The 16427-nt window shown below is 37.6% G+C and overlaps 1 protein-coding gene across 1 annotated transcript in view; it reads left to right on the top strand.

The window, feature by feature from the left end:
• PolA1 (DNA polymerase alpha catalytic subunit) overlaps positions 1-16427 on the top strand; it is a 117128-nt gene that overhangs the window by 59710 nt on the left and 40991 nt on the right. Inside the window, exons 15-19 of the mRNA XM_081769986.1 lie at positions 2986-3050; positions 3561-3679; positions 8492-8616; positions 14487-14711; positions 15773-15916. Coding sequence (XP_081626112.1) covers positions 2986-3050; positions 3561-3679; positions 8492-8616; positions 14487-14711; positions 15773-15916 — 678 coding nt within the window. The remainder of the gene's footprint in view (positions 1-2985; positions 3051-3560; positions 3680-8491; positions 8617-14486; positions 14712-15772; positions 15917-16427) is intronic.

Raw genomic sequence — 16427 nt, 5'->3', positions numbered from 1 at the left:
CAACTTGGGACTTGGACAAGTGCAAATCCCTTACAAGATAATTTAATTTACTTTGAGATATTAATTGCGGCTCCGACGATTTTTCAGTATAGACAGGAGGGGGCGCGGTGACTCAGTGGTAGAGCGTTCACCTCTGGTGCTTGGGGTCCCGGGTTCGATCCCAGCCCCCGCCAAGTGAACTTTGTGGTGGACAAACACCGTGCTCGTGGGTTTTCTCGGGGTTCTCCCGTTTCCTCCCACTTTCTTCATTCCACCATTTCACTCATCTCTCATTATCATCGTCTCCTTTAGCCTAACCGGCATAACCGTGGGACGTAAAACTTACAGATTTCATTTTTTTTCAGTATAGACAGGATTTTTTTCTTCTTAAATTTCGGAATCACGATCTACGAAAAGAAGCATATTCATCAGAATCATCCAACGACCATTTACTCGGTGGAACAGGCACAGGTAACTATTTTCTGTGTGGAAGAGGTCGAACAACGGAAGGTAAATTTGGGTATATGATTGCCTTCTTGATTTTTGAGGTTATTCCACTTACATTTGTTAAACAAAAATAGTCTGAGCTGTGGTCTTTCGGCTCACGCCACACTATTGGCACGGCGAATGGCATTGCTTTGTGTGTTACGTTCTACCACCCTCGAAGATTCACTCCACAAGGTTTACAACTCACATATGGAGCCCATTTTTTTATCCTGATCCCCGACTTTTCACTCAAAGTACAATTCATATGCTTTTTTCACAAGCAGTGTTATCTGTCTAAAGTTGGATGTAACAGTCACTGTCTCGGCAAGACTCACTGCACACAACACTCATACAAGTAGTTTTTAGAAGAAAAAATCTAAGAGTAATATCCAGCAACATACTTTTATCTTTGTCCAACAATTTCCTTTGTCCCAATGTCTGATTTCCCAGTCCTTCCATCTGCAGCAAAATCACAAATCAGGAAGTAAAACAACGAACCACAATTTCACTGATAAAGAATTTTGCACAGTGTTGCAACTACACAGCAGAAAGTGTAGCCAACTCGAGAAAGGAAAATTTATTAATAAAAATTCCATTTTTCCCCAATTCTGCAAAAATGGAGGCTGATACAAATGAACGACTTATGGTTTTAAGATCAGGGCACGAAATACGAGAACAATCAATGAATAAATCTCAGGAAAGAAAACCATTGTAACATAGTGTTATCGATACTTCTGCAACAGTCAAATTTCCTATTTACCTATTTTACAGCATACAACCTATCACAACAGCATATTCGATTTCGAGTTCAGCGTATCGTTCACTCAGACTCTCGGTGTCCGTCAGAAAAGGATGGATGGAAATTTTACTATCCTATCCTTGAACAGCACTCTGGTCTTAACTGTCTATACAGGGTTTACACTGGCCTTGAAATTCAGGGAAATCTGCGTTATTTCACACAAGATTCAGGGACTTATTTTTATCTTCCCACAGAAGGTATGAAGAACACGTCAAGGAATCAAAAGAGGCTCAGAAAGAAGATGAGAATAAGCTTAAGAGGAAAATATTTTTTAAAAGTAGCAGCAGCTTCAGGAGTGCCAAACAGTGTTAAAATTTCAAATTTTGAGAGAACAATAAATGAAATAAAATATTCAAACGCTACAGAGCAAGAAAAGAAAGAAAAAAAAAAAGGTTTGTTGGTTGTGTACAGTCAAAGATTCAAGACAAATTGTGATAGTTTACTTAATTATGTTATGGATGTATTCAGAATCCTGGGATTTTAAAGATATTAAATAATCAAGGTTAGGATTTTTAGAGAGGTAAAAAGGGAGGAAGATGTTAAAAATAAGGCGAAAAAAATCATAAAAGGTGCTGTTTTTCCAGATATATATATATATATATATATATATATATATATAGAAAGAGAGAGAGAGAGAGAGAGAGAAAAAAGTTAGTCGCCTCTATTAGCCGTTACTACAGAAAGGAAAAGAGAGTAAAGTTGCTATAGTTAACAACATTGAGCACTTACGTTGTTAAACGTATACTTTTGTTTTGAGATAAAACTTCCTTCTAGCTGCTAAAACTTACTCATATAGGTATATCTACAGAGAATAAATTTTATTCTCATTTGAATGACTGTCGTGGCTGGAGCTAAGTTTCTTTTGAAACGAACATACGAAATGTTGAACATACATATTTATTACCTTCTTCAGTTACTGATATTTAGATTTTGTACTACAATAGAACAGGAAGGCTTTTCTTACAGTCATTATATTAAATAAATAAAATTCTGGAGGGAAAATTAAGCGTTATGTGCTCTAATATCATAGTAGTGATGATATGAGCGTCAGCGTTACGTAGTAGTGCACAGAACATTGTTCGTAAATGCAATAACTCAAATGGTGTTTTTGGTCTATCATATAAATGCTGAAGTGGAGATAAATGAAAATTCACTAAGCTTAATGTTCTGTGCTTAAAATTCGTTACATATAAATATTGTTGATTTTACCTCTGGTACATATTTAAATACTAAATTACTTCAATAAGAATTAGTTTGAGAAGTTTGGTAAGCATCAAAATAAAGCCAACCTTGCCAACTGTTTCCAAAAAACGTTAATAGCACCTTGAGGTACCGGTATTTCGAACAGTAAATCCATTTCCAGTCTTAGAATAATTACATAAAGACGAAAAAATCTTTATATTTAATGCTGACATATAAAAGAGTAGTAAAATTTTGTTGAAACTTCTGATATATAAGAATTCTTATCCTGTCTTCTTCATGTTGTCAAAGCTCGAAGTATGAATGCCGCTATAAATATTCCCTTTCTGGTCTTCCTTTGTCTTTATGGTGGACACATATTGGTTGGCCGAAATAAATCATAGTGTTACGTTGGGAAACTGATGTAGTGAGATTTTATTTAAGGCTTTCATACCTTATATTTCTTCAACATATTAGATGATGTCCTTATACAGAATTTGAGAAATTTACTTTTAATGTTTTGTATTTGAATATCTTTACAGGTATTGCACGTTAAAGAAAATGAAAGAATCGATGTTCCAATGGAGGAAATTAGAAGTTGTTACAGGTTCGTTGATGTCTTATTAACATGTTAATTATTGAATTGTCCATTCTTATTAAGTTTCTGTTCAAAGAAGGCAAAACAAAGTATGTTAACATTGTGTTTAGTTTAAAGGAAATATTCGGCATTCGGTTAACATTCGGCATTTGATATAACATGTAGCAAAATGTGTTCTAAAGTAGATTTTCATTGTTCAGGATTCTCTTACCAGTAACTTCAAAGTGAATTCAAATATGTCGATTTTTGTGTACGTGAAAACAGTCTGCTGTACTTTGATGGGCAGAAAACTATGCTGTAGTTAGTTAGTTCATTCAGAAGCCTTTTTAATAACAACAAAAACAAGGATTAAAAGAAGTGTAACGTAACTTGTGAACGTAACTACTCTATGGACACTTTGTGTCAAAACTCAAATAGCGGTAGATATTACAAAGATATCTATTTCGTATCAAAAATTAAAAATTAAATATTCGTGTGAAAGAGTATCATCAGTAAAAGTTTGTTGTGTTTATTTTGCAGCAATTCCAATAATTTACTTCAGCTAGTGAATCTGACCATGCAGGATGCAGCTTACATTGTGCGACTCATGTGTGATCTTAATGTTCTTCCACTTGCCCTGCAAATTACAAATATTGCAGGTATGTGTTTATTATTATTATTATTATTATTATTATTATTATTATTATTATTATTATTATTATTTTCTGACTATATTAGCAGTTCAAATTATAAAATATACCTTTCATACCGACTCATCACGTACTTTGTGTTGGACAAACACCGTGTGCGTGGGTTTCCTCGGGGTTCTCCCGTTTCCTCCCACTTTCTTCATTCCACCATTTCATTCATTTCTCATAATCACCGTCTCCTTTAGCCTAACCGGCATAACCGTGGGACGTAAAACTCAAAGATTTCATTTTTCATTTCGACTCATCACGTAGGGTTTTAAGTTGAGGTTGTTAGGTGGTGCAGATTTTTAATAAATACTAACACACTGCGAGATTTTTTTCATTTCTTGACAGCGGTAATCATTTTGAAAAACATACAAATTGCTTGTTCGAAGCGAGAAGTCTCCAATCTTTTGATTTCAGCGGAACGTATTAAGATACGTAAAGGATTTTGTGGACTGCAGGTTTTCTTTTGACCTACTTTGCAATGTCTAACGTTTTGCGGCGGCAAAATAGTGTCAAACGTGTTATATATTTTTTATCTACTTTTACACTTTGATGTTCTGATTCTTCTTGTAAACGTGAGTTTTCGATATCTTGCTCTGGTACTTCCCCTTTGAGTTTCTAGTTAGAGTAAGTTCTGGGTTTGGTAAAGGATTACGTATACACTGTACAAATACATTGCCCTTATTTGTGATTTGCCCTTCATAAAATATTATTTTTAAAATATAGATTGCAGAAAGTGAAACACCCCCTATTCGAACGAAAATTCACATCACAGAATGCATGATCTACAAACGATATGCTGGTAGTAGTTTCAGGATCGTTGGACAATACGTCAAGTATAACTGTTTGAGAGTCCATTGTGTGTACAGCACAGTCCGCATCTGTAGTGACAAGGTGACGACAGCGAACGCCTATATAGAAATTAAATGACTTTAAACATGGCTAAATTGTGAGGCTGCGAGAGGCTGGGTGATCTTTACTCACAATTGCCGCTCGCGTTAGTCGTCACGTGTCAATGGTTCATCGGTGTTGTACATGATGAGGTTGTCTCCACAGTAGATGTACCCCGCGACACACCGTTCAGGCCACTCGAGCACTCACAAAATGGCGATCTCCAATGCACGTGGAGCCATCGTGGCCCCTATATCTGAGTGCTCAAGTACAAAAAAAAAAAAAAAAAAAAAAAAAAAAAAAAAAGTCGAAGGCAAATACATTGCCGTGATCCTCTCGCAAAATTGCTTATCAGCAATAACGTCTGTAGTGGTGTTGGGAGAGGCTGCAAGGCTAGGAAAATGGAGGGCGATAGTACTCAGCAAGTAAGATCCGTTTCTTCTTGGATACAGTGATGGTCGTATGCATGTCCGTATATATTCGCACTCATCGTACATTACACTACCCACACGTGGCATTTGGGGGGGGGGGAAGATTTAGATTTCTGGGTTTTCGGCATCTAAGGCCATTTAGCCTTTCACGTTTTGAGGGATGACGTCCCTCGCCGAGCACACAATCCGGGGAAAGGGAAGGAAGGAAGCGGCCTGGGACCTATAAGTTAGGTACCACCCCGGCATTTGCCTGGTTGGAATGAGGAAAACCTCATTCAATATGGCTGGCCTGAAGAAGTGTTTTACACTTCTTCGACCGAGTGCCCCACCGGAAATCGAACCCGGGACCGCTTGCACCGGAGGCGAGAGCGTTAGCGACTACGCTACGCGGGACCACACACGTGGCATTCTGGTATGTGTAATGAAATACACGTTGTGGTCGTCTCTGGTCTTCATTCAGGGGAGTGGGGCTATGCGTCGTATATTCATGTCATCATCAGTCCTTTACCTGGTCAGTTTGCGGAATTTCATCTTTCGGCAGGGTAACACGTGTTCCTATACCGTCAGGATAACCCAGCATGCTCTCAAATGAAATATTTTAGTTTAAGGCACCACGATTATGCCATTTTAGGCTAAGGGAGACGGATGATTAAGGTAAGTGACTAATGATAAACGAATTGGTGGAATAAAAACGTAGCAGGATACACGAGTACCCCGATGTTGTGCACCACAAATTTACTTGGTCAGAGATTGAACCAGGGACCCCACGCACCAGAGTTAAGCGCTCTACCACTGGGCGACCGTGCCCACCTTGTTAATGGAACAGTATGTTCTGTGGATAGAGAAACAAAGAAAATACCACTTAGCAGAATAGTGTGTATTTTGGCTAGAGACACTAAGAGATGTAAGGGTTGGAAAAAAAACGAAGTCTTTCCACTGCTTTTTTGCCTGGAAAATTTTTAGCTTTTTGAACTCTTATTTTAATGAAGAAATAACAGAACATTCTACCTTTCTTCTCCCATTATAACACGAAGAAAAACATTTAGTTCATTTATTTTGAAGAAGAAAACACGACAAATTCAAGAATCAAATAAATCGGGCACTTGTAGAAAAAAAAAAAAAAAAAAAAAAAACTAAACGTATAGATCATTGGATGTAATGGGTTTTGTAGCGTCCTTTTAAGTAGCAAAGCTATATGAGACGTTGAAACCGAACCACTTAAGCTGCCGCCTGAAATCGAACCCGGGTTTCCCACGCCAAAGGCACATTAGTTATCTACACGGTCACAATGGAGCCCAATTGAGGTCATTAAAATACGAGCGAGAGACTGTTAAAAACGCAATACTTTACGTTTCCTATTTCAAACACATTGAGAGGATATAGCAGTAAGAAAAGAAGTAGTTCTATAAATAATGAAATTTTATTACCATTAAACTAACATCATACTCAAAACTACTATTAATAGATTTGATTTTCCTAAATGAATTTATGTTATGTTCTCTTAGAATATCTGAATTTCACAATAGTGTTTCACAACTGAGAACGAAATATAAGCGAAATTTTATATCAAAACTGTATTGTTTTTGTACCTGCTTCATGCTTTATGATACATTTTTGTTTGTCAGTTTGACTTTAGGCAACCTATGAAACACACACAACAAGATATGTAACTTTCAGGCACTTGATGGAGTGATTAGGCAAGCAAAGTGTTACTAGTGATAAGTTGTATTGCATAACATACACATGCTGTCAACCGAAGAAATGTCAAGTGTGAAAACTAGTCAAGATAGTTAGCCCCAGGTTGAAAATAAGACTCAAAAATACTGAATGTTGTGAAGGCACATTTTTAACTGTTGAATCTAGTACAGAACAAAAGTGGTACTTTAAGAAGAGTCACAAAAAATAGTGATTTTTTTAAATACAAAAAGCTGTTTTTAATTAAAAAAATCGCCCTCCCCCCAAAAAAAGGCTTTCTTGCAGCTCTTTGCAAATACGTTCTCCAATTACAAGAAATAGTCTCAAATCTATTATATCATCGTAGGCTTAGATGAGGAATTCCGAGTGAATAAAGACTGTCTCAAAAAACTAGGGATGGGCAAAACCGGTTTCTAGAAAACCGAAATCCGAAAAACCGACATTTTGGTTTTCTCCAAAACCGGTTCGGTTTTTCCACCGGTTTCGGTTTTCTCCAAAGACCGGTTCGGTTTTTCTCCAAAACCGGTTCTGTTTTCACCGAAACTGGTTTCGGTGAAATCTTGGAAAACATATAAAGCTATTTCTGTGGAAACTGATTCGGTTTCCCTTTACTACAGAGTGTTTCAAAACAACACCCACATCGTTTGGGATGTGATTCCTGACACCAAGATAAGACAGAAAGTGTGGACCATCGTGGGTGCACAAATGCTTCCTTTCAGAGTTGTAGGCTCCCGAAAGCATGAAATAATGGACTTTAAGGGCCCATGGCTCCAAAACTATGGGACCTACCGTGGTCGGGTCAAGATTTCACAAAGGAACTGATATGTGCGCTATCTAAAAGTACATGTTTCAGAGCCCTAAGGATATCATGAAGCAATTTTTATAGAGGGAGTCTGATTCGGTTTCCGGAAAACAACAAAACTATTCTGGTCAGAAATAGAAAAAAAATGAAAAAAAGAACGGAACCGGTTTTGAAAAAACCCGAAACCCGATCCGGTGAAAACCGAACCGGTATTGAAGAAACCGAAAGTTTTTTGAAAATTTTCAAAAGCTGGTTTCGGTTTTTCTAAAAAACAAAAAAACCGGTTTTTGTGCCCACCACTACAAAAAACATTGTTTCATTGTAGAGTGAGAATGAAATCCGTTCTAAGTGCCAAAAATGGAAAAGTTCGGTTTAATGTCGAAATGTTGGTTATGTGCCTAACACTGCTCAATTAAAGTCGGGCTGTCTAGTGTTTACTGTAGAAGTAGTTCAAATAATCGCCAGAAGAATGCGCTTGGGCCTATGTGCCGCCAGTTCTGAAGTAAAATCTGGTCTTTATACTCAACATTTTCATTTCGGCACTTAGCACGGATTTTAGAATCAGTGTACAATTTACGCATTTGTATTTGTGTTGACCAAAAAATTCCAAAGGCAAATTCCAATAGTCTTTGATTTGTGCGGCATTAAACGAAAGAAAAGCGAAAAATTGGAATGGGACTGATGAACGCTTAATACACAAACACCGTTAAAAAAACATGAACAGTGTTAGCGAAACCATAAATTCGAAAATACAATTTTATCATTGGATTCAAACATAGTGTTTACTTTCTGCGAATTTTATTTTTAATCAAGATGCATGTATTTGTGAGAGCTTGAGGTAGGCCTTATCCATTTTTCAGTTAACGATATATTTTTGTATATTTTGATTGTTTTTAAATTAAATATGTTATTTTAATTTATAATGAGAGATTGCTTTAACATTAATAATCCTTGCAGGAAACGTGATGTCTCGTACGCTAATGGGAGGAAGATCTGAAAGGAATGAATTCCTTTTGCTTCACGCTTTCACAGAGAAGGATTTCATAGTTCCAGATAAGCAGTACAAGAAAGCCAACGTTAAGGTATACGAATGTTTGAAGTTTTTTCCTTTACGTGTTTCCGCATTCTTCTCAGGAGCCTGCCCGTGGCTATATGGCTAGCATACGCGTCTTTCACGCGGGAGACCCGGGTTGAATTCCCGGCAGGAGCTCATCTCGCTGCTAAGCAGGACGCTAAATCCCAACGGAAACAATCAATCAATATTATTTTCAGGGATTTCTTCTGATTTAGCTATGATAGATTCAGATACAATATAATCTTTAGAGATATTTAATTACATAGAAATCAGCACTATTAAACGTATACGGTAGTTGTCAGCCCGGTGTAAAAATTAGAAAGTATCTTGCGATATACAGTACAATCTTGTTTATCCGGACGGGACCAATGGCAATCCGGAAAATCGAAACTCGAAATATTTATAAAATAAGCAAAACAGATTCTTAAATAATCATACTTACCGTTTATTATGATAACTTTTCACATCATTTCTTTACAAAAAAAAAAAAAAATAAATAAATAAAATAAAATAAAAATAAATAAATAAATAAATAAATAAAAACTGGTCCAATATCTTCTGTTTCAAACACGTGTGGCGTTTGAATGAAGCACGGTCACGCAAACACTTTATCGTTAATAGTTCAGCTGGAGTAGTGTCGGGCTGACGCTCCAAGTACGCAATGATGTTTGTCAGCTGGTGCACAGCATCTAGATCAGGGTGTCTATCAGTCACGAATGTCACGAAATCAGAGAACGGTCATGAGAGTCACCAAATTTAGCTTTTGGGTCACGATTTTTTTTTTTTTTTTTTTTTAATACTGTATAGATGTAAGTACAGATTGAAAATTTTTGTTCTATAAAACGTCAAAGTTCACTACCAAAAATGTCGACCGTCGGCTTTAGACGCTATCAAATCGCAAGCAAAGTACGTTTCTATCGCATGGATGAAAATTCGGCCTAATTCGCACTCAAATTCGTTCTTGAAAATATTAGGAAATTTTGTGATTTGAAGAAAAGGTCACGAAATTTCATTTTGGAATTTTAGTAGACACCCTGTACATACGTCCACAGCTGTTTTCTGAAATGTCTACAAATCTGATCCTGATTATCCGTCAATCGGGATCAACGAGCGCCAGATAAACAAGGTTATACGGTACTCTGTTTCTATATCAACGAGAACTTAACAAAAGTTGAAAGATCGACGTTCGAACCACAGCAAAATGTTTCTAAAGGGAAAGAGTGCGAAAGAACTTAGATAGAAAAATAACATCCCTACCTAAGAAGTTAAGATGCAAATAATTCCCAAACACTTCTTTTCAGTTCCAATTTTTTAAAAACATACGAACCACTTAGCTCTCTACTCAATATGTGGATCTTCAGTGGTGCGGGAAGAGACAGTAGGTTTGAAAAATTAAAAGTAAGGAGTATTACAATGTGCACAAAGTTAAGATTTATATATGTATATTGTGTTGGTTATAAAATATGTTTCAAGAGACTGATGGTCTGACCAGGAAAGGGTCCAAATAGGGCACGCGAGGTGCCGAACGATATGTATCAGATATGAAAGAGGGTGTGAAACTATGCACATATGCAAATTTATAGCGGCTGAGAGCAACATGGAAAAGCAGGAGAGCCGGAAAATATATGGCCGACCGTAGGGCCCAGTGACACAGAAAGCTAAGGAATCACCCGTTCTACGCGTGAATGGCCACAGAAATTAAGCTAAATATTTAGTAGTAGATACATAAGACCTGCTATATGTAATGAACATCATGGCCACCATATTGAAAGTTGCGATCTTGAATTTGGATCCATAATGTAAAAGGGAAAGTGAGTCATGCGGCATATAAAATAACACTGAAATTTTACCAGGAACACATTGGTGTCAACCATTCTGTAATAAGTATTGTGAGCTGAGAAGTAACATACAAAAAGGACGCACAGAAACTCTGTGAAAGTCTCACCAGTATGACGCAAAAGCTAGAAAACTCTGGTTTGTATATATATATATATAAACTGGTTTGTATACAAAAAAAAAGTGTTTACATGCAGAATAGTTGCGGGTAAGGAAAAGATGATCATTGATGATTGAGAAAGAAGAGACCAAAGGTGAGCCCGTGCCACCTACTGTGTGTGCTGTTTGCAGGCAGAAAATATTGGAGAAAGCTTGTTAATGTGCCCTTGGTCGGCGAGCCACTAGTGAGGAAGTGCTAGAAAATACCAAGGTATATTCTAATTCATCATATGGAAAAGTTATTTCTTCTTGTGAGCATGAATATGAATCCCGACGTAGTTATTATTAGTGCGTGAGTTTTGGACGTGCGACAAGAATCCCTGTGCGCAAGATCAGAAGTGTAGTTATTAGTAAATATTGATACAATGGTCGAAGAACATGAAACGTTACTTATAGATGATAGTGTGTCAGATAAGGACGAGAGAGACAGTGACCGTAATAAGAGTAGTCACAGTGACCCTCTCGAAGAAACTGGTGTAACGAACGCGCAAATGCATGCTCTAAGATATAGTAATTTCGACCAAAAGAAGAGTTCATCCTACGCGCCATCCCCACCTAATTGGAGCCTACAAAATATACAAAGCCAACAATTAGAAAATACATATTACTACTCAATGGAGACAGAAAAAAACATTAGGTAAAAGAAGAAAAGTATCATCTGTGTTTTCACGTTACAAATTTCTGTTCCTTCGTAACTTTGAACGAAACCTAAACATAGTGTCTGTGAGAAAAATAAACGATGAGGTATTACAACGTTTTAAAAGAACGCAGGCCATGGATGGAATTGAAAAAGTTCGTAACTTCAGTTCAAAGCATCTTGGTCTTGGGCAAAAGAAAAATGAAAGGCGTAACAATATTGTGTCTCGCAAAATCACTCATTCCATGTCCAAAATAACCAAATATGAGCAAGAGTTACATCGAATTGCAGAAAAGTTTGTTCCTAAAACAAAGTCGATGTTTGTAAAAGAAAATCTCAATTTAAACCAAGTTCTTCAGAGATCAAAGTAGATTCGACAAAGAAATGCATTCAGGCAAAAAGTGGCAAATAAAGGTGTGAAACGAGTGTATTGTAGCATGGGATCAACGACAGAAGTTAGCACTCGTATATGATAATGCCCATTATATCAATGAATGGGAAACTGTTATCGCCATTATTTCTTATGTCCGCTAAACCTACGGGTAAATTCTCTGCGAAGATACATAGCATCCCTTCGATATCAAGGCATTTGCTAGAAAATCAGCAAATATGTGGAAGGACAGGAAGTATTTTGACCTTGCTCTTGGTTGATTCATGGTCTTGTAACAAAGATGATAAACTTATGCATTCCACTGTTCCGGGTAATATTGAGTTTCACAAGAAACTGATACCCCGCTAAATGCAATGGACGTATTCAACCTCTCGACGTTGGATTCTTTCGCGTATACAAACAGTAGGTGAGGTTTATCAAGGATGCTTCATTACATCTTAATGGGTTTCATGTACGGCATCGTGACAACTTCATCCATCTCCAAGCTTTTACGCATTTCCAGTTTAGTGCTCCCCGGTTCACCGGTTTCATTAAACATGCCTTCTACATGCCTGGGTATCTTGAAGAGCACCCTGGAAAATTCCAGACTCCAATGTCCTTTTGCTTTATGAAACATAATCGGATTGTCAGCACCCTCAATGTAATAATCCCTGTTTCGTCAGGTGTGGATACTATTAACAGCTCTTGTGCTTACATCACACACTTATAGATACTCTTCACGTCAACCGTCCTTCATAGATTGGTATATACCTTTATTAGTACACTTACTTATGTGATTATATACGCTATTTTCTTTGAAGAGAGCCACGCCGTAATTGTACCTGTTATCCCCAGCCCTCCTTTGTGTTGGATGTTTTAACGTGACTACAACTATCCATCTTTAACACTAATATTACCAGCTCTTTGTAATCTTTTTCTAGATGTGCATCCTGTGCCTTCCGACAAGTTATTCCGACATTTGTTCAAATATGCGCTCACGATTTTCTTGCATGTAACTTCTCAGCTCACAATAGAATTACTATATAATGGTTAACAACAATGAATTTCTGGTAAAATTCCAGTGCTGTTTCATGTTACATGACCCACTTTCTCTTTTACATTGTGAATCCGAATTTAAGATGGCCACTCAATACGGTGGCCATGATGTTCATTACATATAGCAAGTTTTATCATGCATCTACTACTAAACATTTGACCTTAATTTCTGTGACCATTCACTCGTAAAATGAGTGATTCCTTAGCTTTCTGTGTTGCTGCACGCTACGATCGGCCATATTTCTTCCGGTTCTCCTGCTTTTTTCCATGTTGTCCTCAGCCGCTATAAATTTGCATACGAACATAGTTTCACACCCTCTTTCATATCTGATAATATGTCGTTCGCCAACTCGCGTGCCTCATTCGGACCCCTATCCTGGTGAGATACATTTTGTTTTAATTTCATGTCTGCTATACATTTTGTTTTAATTTCATGTCTGCTTCCTAATTTGTTCCATGTTTCTTCGTCCTATTCGTGTTCTTTCAATTTCCACCTACTCAAGATCTCACGTGTCAATGGCAATGTTATCGTGCATTATCTTGTTCGAAGTGAAATTGGCTTGTTCGTGTTTAGTGCAATGTAGTAAGTAAAATGGATGGGTGTAGTGTGTTTAGGTAGTCTTTGCTACTAACAGTGCCTTCAAAAACCGAATCGTTCATTAAACCGCTAGGTGGCAGCCTACACGTGACATTAAAATTTAGTACATTCAGTATCTTTGTTTAACGGACTTCTTACGAAAGTTTGAAATCTACACTTCATTATCATCTGCTTCGACAACATTACCAAATTTGAAATAACATTTTAAAAATGCTCTTGTAGTAATCAAGCTACAACCGTGCCTCAGTCACTTTGTCTTCTTCGGACCTCGTGGGGACGCTATCATTCATGGGAATAACTGCATTTAAATATATATACTACATATGCTTATCGTAATTGGATTTAAGTTGGAAAAAGTGGGAATTCATTTTTGTATGTTTTTGTGTGAAGGGCTGTGAAGACTATGGAATGAAAATAAGTGTTATTAAGACAAAAACCATGGTGATTGAAACAAAGCGGTCAGTGTCAAATACAGAAGTAGGAGGGGAGAAAATAGGAGGGGGGAAAAACAGGTCACTAGTTTTTCGATACTTGGGTAGTATTATTAATGATGATATGAACTGTGAACAGAAGATAAAAGCAAGGACAGGAATGGCGAAAGAAGCATCTAGAGGGAAGAAAAGTGTAGTTTGTGGGTCATTCTATAAAGAACTGAAAAGAAGACTCATAAAGTGCTTCGTGTGGAGTATTATACCATAAGATAGAAATATTGACATTACGCAAAAATAATTGAAAACGATTGGAAGCTTTCGAAATGTGGGTGTGGAGGAGAATGAAGAGAAGTAGGTGGGTTGAGCGGAAAACAAATGAGATGGTGTTAGAAATGGTGTGGAAGAAAAGAACAATTTAGATATTAAGAAAAGGAAGATAAAGTGGTTAGAATATTGACTAAGAAAGACCTATATCACGAGGAATGCGCGAGAGGGTATGATAGGAAAGAGGGAGGGGCGAAGGAGGCTTCAGTTGAGGAGGGTATTAAAACAAAAATTGTACGTGAATACGAAGAGATTAGCTGAAGACAATGGAGTCTGGAAGCTGATTTTCTTTTATATTATTTTTATTTGTTATTGTTGACAATGTAATTATGTAGTAGACCGAGTGGAAAATAAGACAAAGCCTTAACTCAGTCTTTAATAAATTGAAATTGAATTAAATAAATATTAAATACAAACTATGTTCTTTCGTTGCTGTTTTCATTCTCATTCTATTTTCTCTCTTTAGGAGGAAGTTGATGATGATGAAGATGGGGAGTTGGTTTCTAAGAAGAAGAAAGGTCGAAAGAAGCCTCAATACGTCGGAGGGCTTGTTCTCGAACCAAAGAAAGGATTCTACGATACATTCATTTTGTTAATGGATTTCAATTCTTTATACCCGAGTATCATTCAGGAATATAATATTTGCTTCACTACCATTCAGAGGTCATACTTTGCTCAAGTTGAAGGAGAGGTAAAACCTTTATTATTGTAATATTGACAAAGCCGTATTTACTGGAATTTTATAGTATAGATGTCTTTTAACGATAAACTTTGTCTCATAGTATTTTGTGCACGAGGAGTGACAAAATAAAAAGCCTGCAGTGAAACGTGTGTATATTATTTCATACAACCAATACAGCCAACAGATACTACATATATACATTAGGTTATTTTTCGACAGTCTCTATATCGGTTGAGGCACTTGTCGCATCGTGGGATGATTTTAAAGATTCCCTCATGGTAAAAATTCTTTCCTTCTGTGTTCAGCCACGTTGTCAACGAGGTGTTTCACCTCCTCGTCTGAAACGAAGCGACGGCCTCCTAGATGCTCCATCAAGTGCGGGAACAGGTGAAAGTCGCTTGGAACGAGGTTCGGATGTTCCAACAAAACTGCTTTAGCAGCGTGCTGGATCGGTCACTGCGTTCCTCGTCGTTGACGTTTTCCCTACCAGCCGCAAACTTCCCACACCATTCTTCCGCATACTGACGAGACATTGCAGTCTCTTCGTAAACCTCTACCAACTGCCGGTGAATTTCAGTCTCAGTTACATGTTTCGTGCACAGAAATCGAATAACTAAGCGGACTTCTTCGCGATGGCAGTATCACAAACGAGTCGCCATTAGTTTCCATGCAACTTGCGCCGTAGGTGGCAAGTAGCTGAAACTACACAGTTGCCAAATCCATATATTAAAATTATCGCACACTCCTCATTCCTCTATAACAGACAAAACTCCAGAAATACTTGTAACCTTAGTTTCTGAGCCTCCCTCGTAGTTTTAGCATAAAGCAAAAGGTGCTTAACGATAGAAAATAAAGTAGTTTTGAGTTCATTCTAATGTCTAGGACACGAAATTGAGAATTTACTGTTGTAAGTAGATTCAGATCTTCGATTATTACGTTTAAATAACTTCTTAGTTCTATTGTACTATGAGTAACTTTTTTCCCTTAAACTATAATATTTTATAATAGGTAAAATGATATTTTGCCTATAATATTTTGCGCATCTACTCAAAACACATTTTTTTTTTCAGGATTCTGAGGTGCAGATAGAGCTTCCAGACAGCAACTTAGAACCAGGCATCCTCCCAACTGAAATCCGTAAACTTGTTGAAAGTAGAAGGGAAGTGAAAAAGCTAATGAAAACTCCAGACCTTGCACCAGATCTAAAATTACAGGTTTGTTCTCTTAGCTTCATACAGTGTAGTTGATATTTATTCTCAATCACAATTTAGAGGGCCGCGGTGGCTCAGTGGTAGAGCGTTCACCTCTGGTCATGGAGTCCTTGATTCGATCCCAGCTCGCGCGGTGATAGACAAACACCGTGTGCGTGGGTTTCCTTGGGGTTCTCCCGCTTCCTCCCACTTTATTCATCCCACCATTCATTTCATTCCTCACCATTACCGTCTCCTTTAGCCTAGCGGTCCGCGGTGGCTCAGTGGTAGAGCGTTCACTTCTGGTGCATGGGGTCCTTGGGTCGATCCCAGCTCGCGCCAAGTGAGCTTTGTGATAAACAAACACCGTGTCCGTAGGTTTTCTCGGGGTTCTACTGTTTTCTTCCGCTTTCTTCATTCCATCATGTCATTCATTTCTCATCATCACCGTCTCCTTTAGCCTAGCCAGCATAACCGTGGGACGTAAAACTTAGATTTTTCCTGTAGCCTAGCTACATATGCGTGGGACGTAAAA

The sequence above is a fragment of the Thermobia domestica genome, chromosome 8 (assembly GCF_964235325.1).
Source record: "Thermobia domestica chromosome 8, izTheDome1.hap1.1, whole genome shotgun sequence".
In the NCBI taxonomy this organism is placed as follows: domain Eukaryota; kingdom Metazoa; phylum Arthropoda; class Insecta; order Zygentoma; family Lepismatidae; genus Thermobia; species Thermobia domestica.
This window is presented reverse-complemented; position numbering and strand designations above follow the sequence as displayed.